The sequence below is a fragment of the Sinocyclocheilus anshuiensis genome, unplaced genomic scaffold (genome assembly GCF_001515605.1).
Source record: "Sinocyclocheilus anshuiensis isolate Anshui unplaced genomic scaffold, SAMN03320099.WGS_v1.1 scaffold387, whole genome shotgun sequence".
NCBI lineage: Eukaryota > Metazoa > Chordata > Actinopteri > Cypriniformes > Cyprinidae > Sinocyclocheilus > Sinocyclocheilus anshuiensis.
In genome coordinates, this window is record NW_015549624.1 from 2044488 (window position 1) to 2061040 (window position 16553).

Here is a 16553-nt window from a genome sequence, read left to right on the forward strand (position 1 = left end):
TCCTGTTTTATGAAACTGTAATGTACAATATCTGGATTGAGTTGAAAAATCGAATTCAATTAAGCTGAAAAACACCCCACGGCAACCCTGTAGCAACCTCGTCTCCTCTGATGTGACAGGGACAAGGCCCCTGGGCAGCGGGAGTGTGACCAGTCCATCGACAGCATCAACAAGAGCATCAGGGACATCGAGCAGGTGTCCCTCGCCGCCGTGGGTCAGAGTCTGCCCCGCAGAGATGACATCTCTCTGGAGGTAAACCAATAAAACACCTGTCTGTGTCAAAACCTGCCATCACTCTTTAGTAACATTACGTTTCTTTAATGTTGCTCTGGTGCACTGTTACTTTCTATTAGGTCTACAACAGCTTGTGTTGTGACATCACGTGTTATGAATCTATGGAGGACTAGGAGTGCTGCTTAAAAAAAGATTACAAATGAAATTAATCATCAAATGTATTTATGTACTAATTAAAATGTAAGTACATAAAATGCTTAAACTACAAATTCAACAAATAAATAGACATACATCTATTTATTTCATAAATAGTTCATTTAAATAGCATTTTATAAATGCTATATACTGCTTTTCTATATGCGTTTAAAAAAAGCCATATTGTTCAAAGAAATTGGACAGTTCAAATGTGGGAGCATCTAATGAACTTTCGACTGGATTTTAAGACACACACCTATAAAATGTTGCATTTAATAATTTGTTATTCATATATTATTTTATTGTTGCATTGAAATACATTTTTAAACCATTAAATAAACTTTTTTTAAGTCTATTTATTTGCCAGTTTGCCAAGTAATTTCTTTACTTTTCTAAATTAATGAATAAATCAATACTTGATTAATTTTATTTTTAAGTGGCACTCCCAGTTCTCCATATCAGAGATTTAGTGTTATTTTAGAATTATTTATATACTTATATAATATTAATAATTTGAAGTAGCTTTATTTTTATTTATTGTCAGTTTTCATTTTCATTTTAGTTTGCGTTTTAGTAATTTTGTGCTTTTGTCATTTTTATTATTTTTTTTCGTATGTAAAACTTTCAGTTTTCATTCGTTTTTGTAACATTTTTAATTTAACGTAGAAACATTTTTTATTTTTTTCAAGTTGAAGTTTTTCATCAAATATTTGTATTTTTTTTCCAACTTTATTTCAATAAACAAAAACCATTTTTAATAGTTTTAGTTTTATTTAACAATAACAGCCCTTTTATGATTTGTAACAAAATGCCTTTTGGGGATTAATAATTGTGTGTTTTAGTTTGTTAAAAAAACATTGCTGGTGTTAATGTTAGTTAATGTTAATATTGTTAAAGAGGGCAATTTTGTTCCTTTTTCCTTTTAATATCTTAACTATATATTTTAATATAGTTTTTATGACCATTTTCACCCTCAGAATTAAGCAGGTTTATTATACCTTTAATAGTTTAAGAATTTGATACCGTGTCTTTTAAAGTCACACTTTAGTTTCAGGTTCAATTCTAACAAGTAACTAACTATTTGCTGTGTATTAATAGTTAGTAAGGTAGTTGCCAAATTTAGGTATGGGGTAAGTTTAAGGGATCTAAAATATCTCATGCAAAATAAGCCATCGATATGCACTTCATAAGTATTACTAAAAAGAGCCAATATGCTAGTAATATGCATGCTGATAAGCAACTAGTTAATAGTGAGAATTGGTTCCTACACTAAAATGTTACCCCTATAAGAATATATACTGTAAATAAGATCTATTTTGATTGGCTAACCTCTATGTACTGTTCAAATCCCAGTGGACCAAGTTGTGGAAAACAGGCATTGCTATGTAAATGTGGCTAGTCATAGGTTAACGTTAATAGTTGAATCATTTTTTTGAAACTTGGTCTTTAGAAAGAGGTCACACTTTGATTTCAAAAGAGCAAATTGATATTTTTCATATTATATACCCACTTTAACCTTCGTGCTAATATTATTGTGCTATTATGAATGTTAGCATTAGCGTTTGAGGTAATGCTAATGTGACTCTGCTCCCATTAGGCTTTACAGGAGCAGCTGACGTCCACCGTGCAGGAGATCGGCCACCTCATTGACCCCATCTCCACTGCAGCGCGAGGGGAAGCGGCTCAGCTCGGACACAAGGTAACGGAGACACTTTAAACGTGGAAGTGCAAATAATGTTGCCTCTGCAGCAAATCCATGATTGGCCAAATACGAAATGTTCCTGGATCAACAACCTCGTCCTTCTTCATACTTTCATATATTACGTCTTTTTTGTGCAAATCACACAGTGCCACTCGAATAAACATATGACAGCATGTCTAAAAATACCTTTAAAAAATGTGTCTAAACCGGTTTTAATTAAATCCGGCTTTGTTTGTTGCAGCAAGATTGATGCCTCTTGTCTGTAGTGTTTGTCAGCTTGTCATTCGAATAAAAAGTTGTATGAGTTCACTCTATATATCACTCTTACCTGAAATATACACAGGAAACTGTATGTTTGCATGCCAGATAGTCCTAACACGTGTTCTTTTTTCCCCCCAGGTGACTCAGTTAGCGAGCTACTTCGAGCCAGTGATTGTGGCGTCGGTGGGACTGGCGTCTAAACATGCCGACCACCAGCAGCAGATGAACATACTGGATCAAACCAAAACGCTGTTTGAATCTGCTCTACAGATGCTCTACGCTGCCAAAGAGGCTGGAGGAAACCCTAAGGTATGACACATGGAAATAACAACAACACATGGGGTGTTTTTATGAAAAAAGCTTCATGTTCTGAAACCACCTGCAGGTTTGCCACCTGTAGCATTTGACGGCACATTCCCAGAGCTTCTGGTTAGAAAGAACAGACTTTTATTATGTTTATGTTGATGAAGTGGTGCTAATGGGTCTACGTTGGCCATCTTTATCCCATCAGCCACTATTTTTTTTGTTCTTGTAGGCAACCCACACCCATGATGCCATAGCTGAAGCGGCCCAGTTGATGAAGGAGGCAGTTGATGACATCATGGTGACCTTAAACGAAGCGGCCAGTGAGGGCGGGATGGTGGGCGGCATGGTGGAGTCCATCGCTGAGTCCATTGGAAGGGTTAGTGACTCCATGTTGAAAATTAGTGGATGACTGTGTTTCCCAGTCTAATATCTGTTGCTAATATCAGGAGATCAGGGGGAAATGACCAAAAAGTCCATAATAATAATAATCATAATCCTAAACATTTTTTGTAATACTACAATTTTTAGTCGCTTTTCAATACCAATAATTCCTATAAAATGATGATGATGATGATGATTAATATTATTATTATTTCTGTAATTATTATTATTATTATTAACATGAAAAATAAGTGTACAAAGAACCAAAAAAATACAAAAAAAGAACAGTTTGACCAATACAGAAAATTATAATATATTATAGATTGTTATTTATTTATATATTTTTGTGACAGACAAAAAATGAAGTTATTATTTACTCTCAAATTTCACCTGCATTTGTATATCATAACCACTTAAATATAGAAACATAAACTCATTCACGGTCTTATTTAGTCAGATATATGTAAATATATATTTATAAGATATATGTTTTTGTAATGGCTACTAAACTGTTTAATGAACGTTTATATATAATATTTCTATTATTTTTTTAATCTTGAAAGCAGTAATGTTATTGAGCAATACTAATAATCTCAAAATAAATACTTAAAAAAAAAAAATATATATATATATATGAATAATGAAAATAAGAGTTTATACAATTGTATAATTAAGTATATATTAATAATAAAAGAACTGTTTGACCAAAACAGTAAAAGAATATATATATATATATATATATATATTAGGGGTGTAACAGTACACGTATTCGTACTGAAAATTTTCGGTACGGGTCTTTCAGTTCGGTACGCATGTGTACCAAACAAATAATTAAATTTTTTAAGGAAATTCAGACATTAAATGCCATTTTGGTGCTCTTTGATGTGGCGTGACAGATCGCTGTATAAACGCCTCAGTTCTGACAGCAGCGCGAGTGAGCGCAATCATCCCTTCATCTTTATTACTACCATATTGACCCGAATATAAGACGATGTTTTTTTGTTGGAAATATCGTGGAAGGATGCGATTAAAACAGCTTGTAAACTAAATGTAACGTAGCATTTCATTTACCTCAGGCAAGTCATCAGTGTCCACAGCTCGTCAGTTCACCAGAGAAATTAAGTCTAGAGAAGAGTATTTCGCGAAATATTAGACTATACTGTATACATACATATTCTGTATACTGTATACATTATATTTTACTTGACCTGTTAGTTATGTCTTAATTATTTTATGTAGGCTATATTTAAATAAATCTTTTATGAAACAAGTTATGACAGCCACTGTGTAAATGATTAGGCTATATTTCAACAACAAATAGAAATTGTATAATTTAGAAGTTAATTTGAAAACTGCATTGAGTGCAATTTACATGTTTGCACACAATTTTTTTGAATTTAAGTGTTGATTATTAAAAATAAATAGTAATTAAATTTAAGGTTGGGCTCTGTTGTTAATTATAACCTTATAGTAGGCCTAATGTAAAAGAGCTCCCTATAGTTTAGAGCAGAGGTAGATTTTTATAGATTTTTTTTATGAGGTACATTTAAAGAAAATTTTAATTCTAATCAAATTAATAATACATTTATAATTCATAACAATTATAAAATTAATTTATTTAAATTCCCCTTTGTATTAAAATCTGTTCTTTTTTGGAGAATGCAAAAGAAGAATGCTGTAGAATGCTTTCTGATCAAAGTCATCTCTAGCTGGCACTCGTATGTTAATGTGTCACAGATACTACAGCTGCCTCTGTATCTCATTATTAGACTGAATTGGCACAACATCTCCATTTATCAGCTCTGGATGCACGCAATCTTTCATTATACTGTCATGACTCACGGTGGAAGACAATGGCAGCCAATTGAATATCTGCACTCTGATCATTTTCTGCGGGAATGATCGCAGCGTCGTGCACATGAACCAAGCAAAAACTGTAATTTGTATTAGGACTGGATCCAGCATTACATCACTGTTATTCGGGTCTCTTTACTTCACAGATGGATGAAGGAACACCGCCGGAGCCTGACGGCACTTTTGTGGATTACCAGACCACCATGGTGAAGTTTTCAAAAGCCATCGCCATTACTGCACAGGAAATGGTGAGGACGCTCACTCAAAATGCTTTAGCATCTTCTCACATCTTTAGTCACTGTATCACAGCTTATGCTTCTGTTATGTGACCCTAGATGACGAAGTCAGTGACATGTCCAGAGGAGCTCGGTGGACTGGCGTCTCAGGTGATGGTGGATTACAGCCAGCTGGCACAACAAGGCCGTCTGGCAGCTGCCACTGCTGAGCCAGAGGAGGTGAGGATCATTGCAGCAAGTGCATCTGAGAAATGCACATTTACAGACACGCTAATGGACGTGCAGATGACTTAAACCTCACATAAACTCCAGACTTCAAGGAAACAGATCACTTAAAACTGAAACTGAATTTTCTTCTGTGAAACACAAAAACAGGCCTTTGGAAGTCCAGAATGCTCTTTACCATACAATGAAACAATGAACTATTGAACTTTTGGGGAAAAAAACACCCTGAAATGTCATAAATTTAGTTTATATGACTTGTGCACAATATTATTATTACATAGCCCTGCATTTTGCAAAAACGGCATTATATTACCCAGTTCAGAAATATCAGTAAAAACTTTCATTAACATAGGTTTTTTTTTTTTTTTTTTCAAAAAATAAGAATGTAGGATTTTTCATTTATCAGAATTAATGCACTTATCAAAATCAAAAAGCAGTCAAATGCCAAAATTCCATTTTAATGACAAAATGAAGTATTCAAACTGACAATCTGCAAAGGAGTGGGGAAAAGCAGAAATCGGGCATAAAATGAGCATAAATAATGACTTCAGAATCATTTGTACATGTGAAAATCGGCTGAGAATTTAAAAAAATACTTGTAACCTGGCTCAGAGGAAGATATGAATCATGTCTTTGTGGCAGTTTTTCTGGTGATTAAGGGATAATACAAGACTTCAAATAAAAAAAGACTTCTTCACCTTACAAGTGGTTGTTGAAAACCAACAAAATGCATCATATTCTGTGAAAAATTGTGACATACTAGAGCAAAACAGCCACTATTTTTGGAATCAGCACCTTGAAATTATTAAGAAACAAATGTTTGATTTCATTCAGTTAATATGATGCAGGGTAGCATTATTATTAGTGCTGTCAAACGATTAATCGCATCCAAAATAAAAGTTTTTGATTGCATAATATATGTGTGTGTATTGTGTATATTTATGTATATATAAATGCACACACATGTATATATTTAAGAAAAATATGTTATGTTTATATATTAAATATATTTATATATAATATAACTTATATGAATACAAATATACATGTAAATACATGTAAATATTTTCAAAATATACACTGTATATGTGTATTTATTTATAAATAATAAATATACACAGTACACACATATATTATGTAAACAAACTTTTATTTTGGATGCGATTAATTGCGATTAATCATTTGACAGCACTAATTATTATTAGTATTAGTATTATTAATAATATATAGGAAAATAAGTGTAGAAAAACTAGAAGGAAATAAAATAATTGTTTGATCAAAACAGTAAAAAAATTGTTTATATGCTTTTGTTATAACAGAAAGTTAATATAAAAAACCTTTAACCCGTCTTATTGGCACTTGTGCAATATATTCCAATCTTCTGAAGCCATTCGATAGATTTGTGTGAGAAATAGATAAATTAGTGCTATTCACTGTAAACTTCATCATTTACTCTCAAATCTCATGCTCAATAGTGTATCATAAGCAATGAAATATAATAAAAATAAACCCATCCACACCTTCTTATTTAGTGATTTAGTGCAAACACATGCAACTTGGTCAGTGTCGTATAGCAAACCTTATACTTCCATTTTGCATGGTGTTAAGCCTGTGAACAAAGGTGCGAACACCAGCCGACACATTTCACACCTTTGCTCTCTCCACATTTAAAAAAAAAAAGGAAGGCAACACGTGGACACGGTAGTCACCAGCTCTATTCACTAGCATTTTTACATAAGCGGCCGTTACCATAGCAACCGTGCACCCCCACAAGCCTTAAAAGCCCGTTGTGATATTCATAATGAAGAGCCGCCCACCCATGGATCTGTGTGTCAGGTAACGAACATACAGTGCTGTCGGGCCCCCTCAAAGGCCGTCACAATCACTTCTTAATTATTGGATAGAGCTTTGTTGAACGGAGGCAGTGGCTTTTAGAGCAGTCGCAGAGCACGAATACATTCAGATTTAGACCCAGATTCAGGCTGACTTGGATGCCAACTCTTTCTTAGACTTGATATCATGGCTGTTTCTAGGTGGGATCTCAGATCAAGACTCGGGTGCAGGAGTTGGGTCACGGCTGCATCTATCTGGTCCAGAAGGCCGGAGCCCTGCAGATGAGCCCGACGGACAGTTTCACCAAGAGAGAGCTGATCGAATACGCCCGAGCTGTCACAGAGAAGGTAGGCTCACTCGGGATTGTGGGAGGCCGTTTCTTCTGTGTGGTTTGCTGCGTTACTTTGTTTTGTTTCTATTAACTTTTTATCACGGTATTAGAAAATAATTTTGTTTTTAAAGCCTCTTCTGACTACACTTTAAAAATACTGCTGGTTTATTTAGAGGTGTGCTGCACTTGCTAAGGCTCATATTCACATTGTAAACAAAAAATTGTTGAAAATTATATTGAAACTTATATTGAGACCAGAATATCATACGGACATTAGAGGGGGTGATACCACCCACAACACCTTAGAAATAACATAGCAACACCCTTTCAACTACCTACGACACTCCAGCACCACTTTGGCAACCACCAAAAACACCCTAAAAAATAACATAGCAACACCCTGTTGATTAATGACGACGCCTTAGTAATAGCATAGCAACACCAATGCTACCACCCACAACACTCTAGCAATAACATAGCAATGCCCTGTCGACTACCCACAACACCCTAGCAACACATTGGAAACCACCACCAACACCCTAAAAAATAGCATAGCAACACCCTGTTGATTACTGACGACACCTTAGTGATAGCATAGAAACACCCATGCTACCACCCATAACACCCTAGCAATAACATAGCAACATCTTGTCAACTACCCACAAGACACTGGCAAACACCAACAACACCCTAAAAATAGCATAGCCACACCCTGTTGATTACTGACGACACCTTAGTAATAGCATAGAAACACCCATGCTACCACCCACAACACCCTAGCAATAACATAGCAACATATTGTCAACTACCCACAAGACACTGGCAACCACCAAAAACACCCTAAAAATAGCATAGCAACACCCTATTGATTACCCTATTGACAACACCTTAGTAATAGCATAGATAAACCTATGCAACCACCCACAACACCCTAGCTATAATGTAGCTACACCCTGTCAGCTACCCACAACACCCTAGCAACCACATAGCAACAATACTTTAGTATAGCAACACCTGTGCAACCACCCACAACACCCTAGCAATCATATAAAAGCACTCTTCCAGCTAAACTTGCTACATCATATCAACCATATAACAACAGCCACAGAACCACCAGCAATGCTGTAGAAACTGCATAGCAACGCCCTGGCAAACACTCAGACAGGCACAATGAGAGTCGCCTGCTTATTTTCAGTGACTGCACTTTGTGTTCCAGCTGTTTTTCTACTATTGTTGGAATGAATGCCGGAAGCGCCGGTTGAGACTATATACAGTAGATGACATTCGTCAGTGTGTCATATTGTCTTTGATTACATCTCAGTAGCTGGAGTCGGTCTGTCCCGCTGTGGTGGCGCTGTGACCCCTTGCTGCTTTAAATGAGCTCTGTTAAATGTGTCCACGTCCCCCACCGGCCCCGTTCAGTTCAAACCTCAGTTCTGCCTACAGTTATTTCTGTATTAAACATGAATAGGGATGATGCATTCGAAGCCTCCTTATGGCTTTTCATGTACTCGTGAAGACAACTCAATCGTTCTCTATATCTCTGTCTCTCTCTTTCTCTCTCTAGAAGAAATACATATTTGTATTGTATTGTAATTGTAAATAAGTTTTCAAAAAGACCCAGGACTAATATTGTTATCTATTTCTATAATCTATTTATTCAAATTATGTAATTATATTAAACAACCTTTTAAAACTATTTATTTATTTATAATTATAATACTATGCAATGTATGTAATGTATGTATTTCTAATTGAACTATTTAAATTATATAACAATCAAAACCTTACAAAAATATTATTGTTGTTGTTATTATTTGTGCAAATAAATCTGACATTTAAATGTAAATACATTTAATACATTGAATAAAATAAATGAAAAGTTCATTTTGTTATTAATGCCCAAGAAAAGTGCTACAGGCTTGGAAAACTGTCCCAGCTCTGCCTATGGAGTTTATAATTAAGTGTGATTCACTCTCTCCTGCAGGTGTCCATGGTGTTATCAGCCCTGCAGGCTGGTAATAAAGGAACTCAGGCCTGCATAACTGCAGCCAGTTCTGTCTCCGGCATCATTGCTGATCTGGACACGACCATCATGTTTGCCTCTGCCGGCACACTGAACGCAGAGAACGAAGAGTCTTTCGCAGACCACAGGTGAGACCTAGTAGAACATAACAGTTTCAGCATCACATACATAAAATGTCAAAGGTTTGTTTTATTAATGTCGGCATAATCTTGGGTGTCTCATTGAGTTATCTGAAGCGTATTTGTTTCTGCACACTTCAGAGAGAACATACTGAAAACCGCTAAAGCTTTGGTTGAGGACACCAAGCTGCTTGTGTCTGGTGCTGCATCGAGCCAGGACAAACTAGCCCAGGCGGCCCAGTCCTCTGCCAAGACCATCACACAGCTCACTGACGTGGTCAAACTGGGCGCTGCGAGCATGGGATCAGAGGACCCTGAGACACAGGTGCGTGTTTCGCTGTTATAATCTGTCATAGGATTTTCACGACACCAAAATTTCAGACATTACCCAATGCCCAGTGTGTTCTAATTCTGTCTGCTCCTATATTTTTATCCTGGACTATATTAATCCTTTTTCACACCCTGACTGAGTGTAATGAGAATATCATTAGCTCTCCTCTCAAATATCTCGACGTTTGGGTGCAGACACTCTCTGACTCACTCTAACAGCCAGTGGCATGTATCATGACACATCTCTGCCCAAAATCTAAATTACCAGTTGAGGATTAATAAATCATAATGTATTGTATGGTATTATAAATGTGGTTCCGATAAATAACTGCACCCCTGGAGAAGTGCAATGCTTTATGGGAGTGGATAAAGCCAGTGGCATATCATGACTAAAGGTGGTTGTGATAAAGTCTTTTCTCTATCTCTTTCAGGTTGTACTGATAAATGCAGTCAGAGACGTCGCTAAAGCTTTGGCTGAGCTGATTAGTGCCACTAAATGTGCCGCGGGCAAGGCAGCAGATGATCCGTCTATGTATCAGCTGAAAAGTGCCGCCAAGGTATGTTTGGTTGAAGAATGTTGTGTGTGTGTGCGTGTCTGTAAGTTCCTGTTTGTAAGAAAGGCATTATGTGTCTTAGTGAGGATCATATCTTATTCTGATGATTATCACTGTGTGTGTATGTGTGTATGCCTGTCTAACAGCTGGCACTGTCTCTTATTTTCTTGGCTGGGTGCTGTCTTCGCTCGCTGTCATCTTGGTGTGTGGCCACAAATCAAACCCTATCTTACAGTGATCATAGTGTGTATGTGAGTGACTCAATGGCCACGCAGCAGGGTACAGAACCAAGCTGTGTGTGTGTATACAGCATAAGGACTGCTTCCTTCCCTTCCTCTCTTCCTTTTTCTGTCTTCTCTCCAATGCCATGTATGATTTGCTACATGGCAATACGTATTAATTTTGTAAACCTAATTAAAAGAAAATTAAAACTGCACTCGCTTCTGCAGTTATTCTGTGGATCAGTGCACACATTTTATCATGTGAAGTGAATAGAACTATCTCCAGGCTTGTTTAAACAGAAATTGATGTGTACCACACATATTTTCTAGCATGTTCTAATCCCTTAATCATTCACCTGGTGCTGTTAAACCTCTGGGATTAACTTCCACATACATGCAACATGATATGTTTTATTTAGCATACTTAAATAATGAGGTGTTATGCAGTTGTGACCTTGATGGAAAGATTTTTACATTCCTCCAACATATGGTGACTTCAGATCCTCTGGGATTTTGCTTCAGACATTTGCTTCAGACATTCAGGCTTGTTTCTTCAGTGTGTGTTGAAAGTAGTGGTGGCATCCCTCAGGGCTTTGTCTTAGGCCCTCTTTTGTTTTCTTAGGTTTCCTCCTTTTTCCTTTTGTGTTTAAAACTTGTGTTTAAAATCTTGCCTAAAGCAAGATTTATAATCCATTACAGACCTCAGCTGTGGTCCATTAAAAGGTCCCGTTTGATCACCTGACTATATTCTGATGTTTTGATGTATGATTTAGATTTGAATTTTTTTACCTTAAAAAGAACATAATCTGGTTTACCTTGTCTGATATTTCACTGAGCTGTTCGATGCAGCTGTTCTTGTCATAGCATTGCATCTGACCTTATTTCAGTATCTCAGGTGAAAAACTGGCCACAAAACTGTTGACATTCTCTAGTTGAGGTCACTTAAGCTGTGATACATAAAGCAGAAAAAAGAGTTCCAAGCTAGTCCGAGACTTTGACTTCCCTATGTTTTACAGGTGATGGTGACGAACGTGACCTCCTTGCTGAAAACTGTGAAAGCGGTGGAAGATGAGGCCACTCGCGGGACGAGGGCTCTTGAAGCCACTATTGAGTGCATCAAACAGGAACTCACTGTACGGAACATTCTTTGTGTGAATATTGAAATATTCCAAGAGATAATGTGCTTTCCACACTTAAAGAATAGTTCTTCAAAAGGGAACATACAGTCATTATGTTCTCACCCTCATTCTGTTCCAAATCTGTATGACTTTCTTCTGTGGAACACAAAAGAAGATATTTTGAAAGTCAATGGGATCTAAACAACATTGTATGGACAAAACAAAACACTGAGACATTTGTCAAATTACCATCTTCTATTCTTTTAAGCACTTGGGAATAGTTAGTACATGTCATGCTCATTTTGATCCTAATTAAGATGCTAATACAATCAACTTGTATTACAATCTGGCTGTGAATTAGTAACAATTAGGTCCTGCCTAATTAATTTTAGCCCAGACAGAGGTAAAAACCCATCCATTTGTGATATTAACTGGTAATACAGAGTAATACACCATGCGTGCGTTTGCCTGTTCTCCACCTGCTCCTCGTTCTCCTTCTCCCATGGGCATCCCTACTCCACTTATCACAGGCCGAGTGACAGATTGAGATAGTGGTACAGGAAGGCAAGAGATTTATCTTTTGGTTTAATGCTCCTGTTATCAGATGCCCATCAGGACTTTAGGAAATCCTGATGGCATTACTGTATTAGTGCACAGAAAATCGTCCCTGGTAATGTGACCGATTCTAAAAATATATGATTCACTTAAGATCTGTAGATGTTATTTCTGTTATGTATAAAATATTTCTTAATTTCCCTGACTGTTGCATCATCTGCTTTCCAGGTTTTCCAGTCCAAGGACGTTCCGGAGAAATCTACCACCCCGGAAGAGTTCATCCGCATGACCAAGGGCATCACCGTTGCGACGGCTAAAGCAGTAGCAGCAGGCAACTCTGCTCAGCAGGAGGACGTGATATCCACTGCCAACCTGAGCCGCAAAGCCATCTCCGACATGCTGACCACCTGCAAGGTGCTTATCCACCATCACACAGACATATGCACATTCTCATCGTATACTGACCAACTGTAAGGTGGAAATCCACAAACACTTGAATACCAACAAAATGTGTTTATATACACTCTCCATGTGCAATGAATGCCGTTTGCTCTATTTCTCAATGTCATTTGGCACTAACCTACTTTTGACTCCTAAATTACGCCCTCTAGTGTCGTCATGATGTAATGCAGTTCCTTCATTCCACAGATTCTTATAAAGCTTAAAAATCTGCAGATTCCAACTGGAGCTAATCATCACGTACCATAAATTTGTGTTTGTGTCTTGCAGCAAGCCGCGTACCACCCAGAAGTGGGCAAGGATGTGAGGAATAAAGCTCTGCTCTACGGCATCGAGTGCACCACCGGATACATCGACTTGCTCGAACACGTCCTGCTCGTGAGTGGGCGCGCCGACAGCTTTTACAGGATGTGTTTGTGCTTGGGTTTCTGTGATTAACCTCATGTGTTTACGCCACACAGGTCCTGCAGAAACCCACGGCCGAACAGAAACAGCAGTTGGCCGTGCTGTCCAAGAAAGTGGCGGGCTCAGTCACAGAGCTCATCCAGACTGCTGAAGCCATGAAAGGTGAGCACACACAAATGGATATGCTACAGTGGGGTTGAAGGACACGCAAGGAAAGTTCTGGGTTTTTTGGTCCCAAAGTATTAGTCTTTATTGAATATTGACGGAGCAACACAATTAGTGTGGGGGAAAAAAAGGTTTAAAATTTTTGATTACAATTATTTATTAAATAAAAAGGCAAACACTTATAATAAAGGGGTAGCTCACCCAAAAATGAAAATTTACTCAACCTCAGGTCATCCAAGATGTAGATGTTTTTTTGTTTGTTTTTTTCGGAGAAATGTAGAAATTTGGAGAAATGTAACATTACGAAACTTGTTCACCAGAGGATCCTCTGCAGTGAATGGGTGCCGTCAGAATGAGAGTCCAAACAGCTGATTAAAACATCACAGTAATCATCACAAGTAATCATCTTGTGAAGCGAAAAGCTGCATGTTTGTAATAAATCCATCAAGATGTTTTTGCTTCCAGCAAAATATGAGTCCTCTATCCTTTATATTGTGGAAAAAGTCTTCTCGTCTGAATCAGGAGAGAAATATGCACAGATCAAACACCATTTGCAAGTAAAAACTGACCAAAACAGTTCTAAACAAATATCTTGATAGATTTTGATGTGAGAGGGCAATAGCGGATGGACTTTTTGACTGGGATGAATTATTAATCTAAATATAATTTTATTTACACTATAATTATCAAAAAAAAAATCAATATTGCCTTTTTTTAATGTTTATTCAAATTTTCAAAATCCAATTATAATGAAAAAAATCAAACATATTTAATTTAATTTTGCCAGTGATGAGTTTTCATATTCTGCTGAGCTTTCCACAAGCACAGATCTCTTGCGGGCCTGGTAATGGTACTGTATATGAGTTTGAGAGGTAATGGGGAAAATCGCAGGTCAATTGAGCTGAATTTGTGCAGGTTTAATAGAGCCATTGGGCTGATGGTGCTCTCTTGCTCTTTTCTATAACACTACTTTGTTGTTTTTTCCTTTTCTGCCACAGATGGAGGTGAGTATGATACACAGTGTTGTTTTTCTCCAATATCAGGCCACACACATACAGACGGACTTGAGTAACTGTGACCAGCATGGACACACACACTCATACAATGAGTTATAATGTGAGAGAAAAGAGAAGAAGGGATAGAATTGAATTCCCTCAGGTTTAACATAATCCTCAAACACATTCTCACCATCTGTTTTCACAAGCTGTTTGATCAAAACAGCCTCTTGAACATCGGTAAAGGAGAATGTATTGCAATGCACATTTGCTTCATAAATGGCAATTAACGTAAAGATGTGCATGTTCATCTAAGCAATTAATGAATGATTGTGACTGTAATAACCTGCCAGTCGAACTAAGAACAGTGTTTATCTTGAAGTTATAGTTATTATAGGTTGTGGCATCCGTTCATTATCATACATTATACAAACTGCTGCCCTTACCAAAATTTCCCATGGTAACCATAGTTTTTTCTTAGTAAAATTCAATAAATTTAAAAGAGAACTTGTATTTGGCAAATGTGGCTTTTTTTCCTACCTTGCATTTTTTTTATTTTTTCTTGTATATTTCCTTTAACAATTAAACTCCGTACACCTGACGGCAATAGATAGGTGCGTTGGAGGCAAAGACCAACCAGGTCAAAAAACTAAAAAGCAGAAAACAAATCCCGCACACTATCTATGCAAAAAATATAAAAATATTCCTGATGAAGGTCATGTGACCGAAACTTAGTCAATAAATATTTTGATATTTTTTTCATAGATAGTGTGTGGGATTTGTTTTTTACTTTTTTGTATATTTCCTTTAAAATATATGTACAGTTTCTGTAGAGTATTAACATCTACATAGAAAGATCTCATGGTCATTTTTGTAAGAGTCTTGTGGTGGAATGTGATTTTCTCTATACAGGAGGTTATTGGTTTGAATCCCCATCACATGCTTTTTTCTTTCATCTTTTACTTAAAGTTTATTTTGCATGTCATACCATGTGTTTACTCTTTCCATGTGAATGTATTATATATCAGTAATGTAAGTGATTTGAAAATGAGGGTCATGTTGACTTTGTTTGCTCATCCTCTCAGGTTCAGAGTGGGTGGACCCAGAAGACCCCACGGTGATAGCGGAGACAGAGCTCCTGGGTGCTGCTGCATCCATCGAGGCCGCGGCCAAGAAACTGGAGCAGCTGAAGCCCAGAACCAAACCAAAGGTATCCTTCCATGCATCCATAAATTTTCTGAATCCAAACACACACACACACACACTGCTGTGATCAGCCTGCCAGCACAGCTATGTCAGATCAGTTCCACCAAAGGCTGTGGGATCGTTTCATTCCTGTTTTGTATTCGGGGAGAGGGAGGTGATGTTATTTTTGTAATTTTAGGACTTCAAGACTTCAGGATGTGGTGTTTTTGTATTTTCATGGTGTTTGGGAAGTTTTGCGCACATCTGTGTCTTTGTTTTTTGTGGTTATTTTTTTTCCATCTTGTACATTAACAATTTGAGATTTTGAAGTCTGATGAGCACTGAACTTGAAATGATCGTCTGGTTTTTGGTTTGTTGGGCTGTTTTGTTATCTGTCTTGCATCTCAATTATTCAGTAGTATCATGAAGTTTCGTTTTAGAGCGTGCTGAACTTTTAGTCAGTAAATCTGAAACTCATCTCCAAGAAGGTCAGCACTTTATAGAAATGATTTTCCCTGAAGCGCTTTTATTGTTTCATCCATCTGTATTATAGCTCAGCTGTCAGTGATGCTTTTCACCTAAAAAAAAAACATTCATCCACATTTTGCCGCTCAGAGCTGAAACTGTTTCCCCCCTTGAGTGTGTCAGTGACTCACATTTACTGCCACAGACCGAACACTGAACAGAGAGACAACATCCATCTGTCTATCGTCTCGTATATCTATCTATCTATCTATCTATCTATCTAACTGTCTGTCTATCTATCTATCTATCTATCTATCTATCTAACTGTCTGTCTGTCTGTCTATCTATCTATCTATCTATCTATCTATCTGTCTGTCTGTCTGTCTGTCTGTCTATCT

The 16553-nt window shown here is 37.0% G+C and overlaps 1 protein-coding gene across 1 annotated transcript in view; it reads left to right on the plus strand.

Moving 5' to 3' along the window:
• The window catches only part of LOC107659514 (talin-2), a 180427-nt gene that overhangs the window by 155545 nt on the left and 8329 nt on the right, over positions 1-16553 (plus strand). The window contains exons 38-52 of the mRNA XM_016448485.1: positions 120-252; positions 2027-2128; positions 2531-2701; positions 2928-3074; positions 5080-5181; positions 5269-5388; positions 7428-7574; positions 9546-9712; positions 9845-10028; positions 10465-10590; positions 11825-11941; positions 12710-12895; positions 13211-13318; positions 13402-13507; positions 15591-15715. Of these exons, the coding sequence (XP_016303971.1) occupies positions 120-252; positions 2027-2128; positions 2531-2701; positions 2928-3074; positions 5080-5181; positions 5269-5388; positions 7428-7574; positions 9546-9712; positions 9845-10028; positions 10465-10590; positions 11825-11941; positions 12710-12895; positions 13211-13318; positions 13402-13507; positions 15591-15715 (2041 nt within the window). The remainder of the gene's footprint in view (positions 1-119; positions 253-2026; positions 2129-2530; positions 2702-2927; positions 3075-5079; positions 5182-5268; positions 5389-7427; positions 7575-9545; positions 9713-9844; positions 10029-10464; positions 10591-11824; positions 11942-12709; positions 12896-13210; positions 13319-13401; positions 13508-15590; positions 15716-16553) is intronic.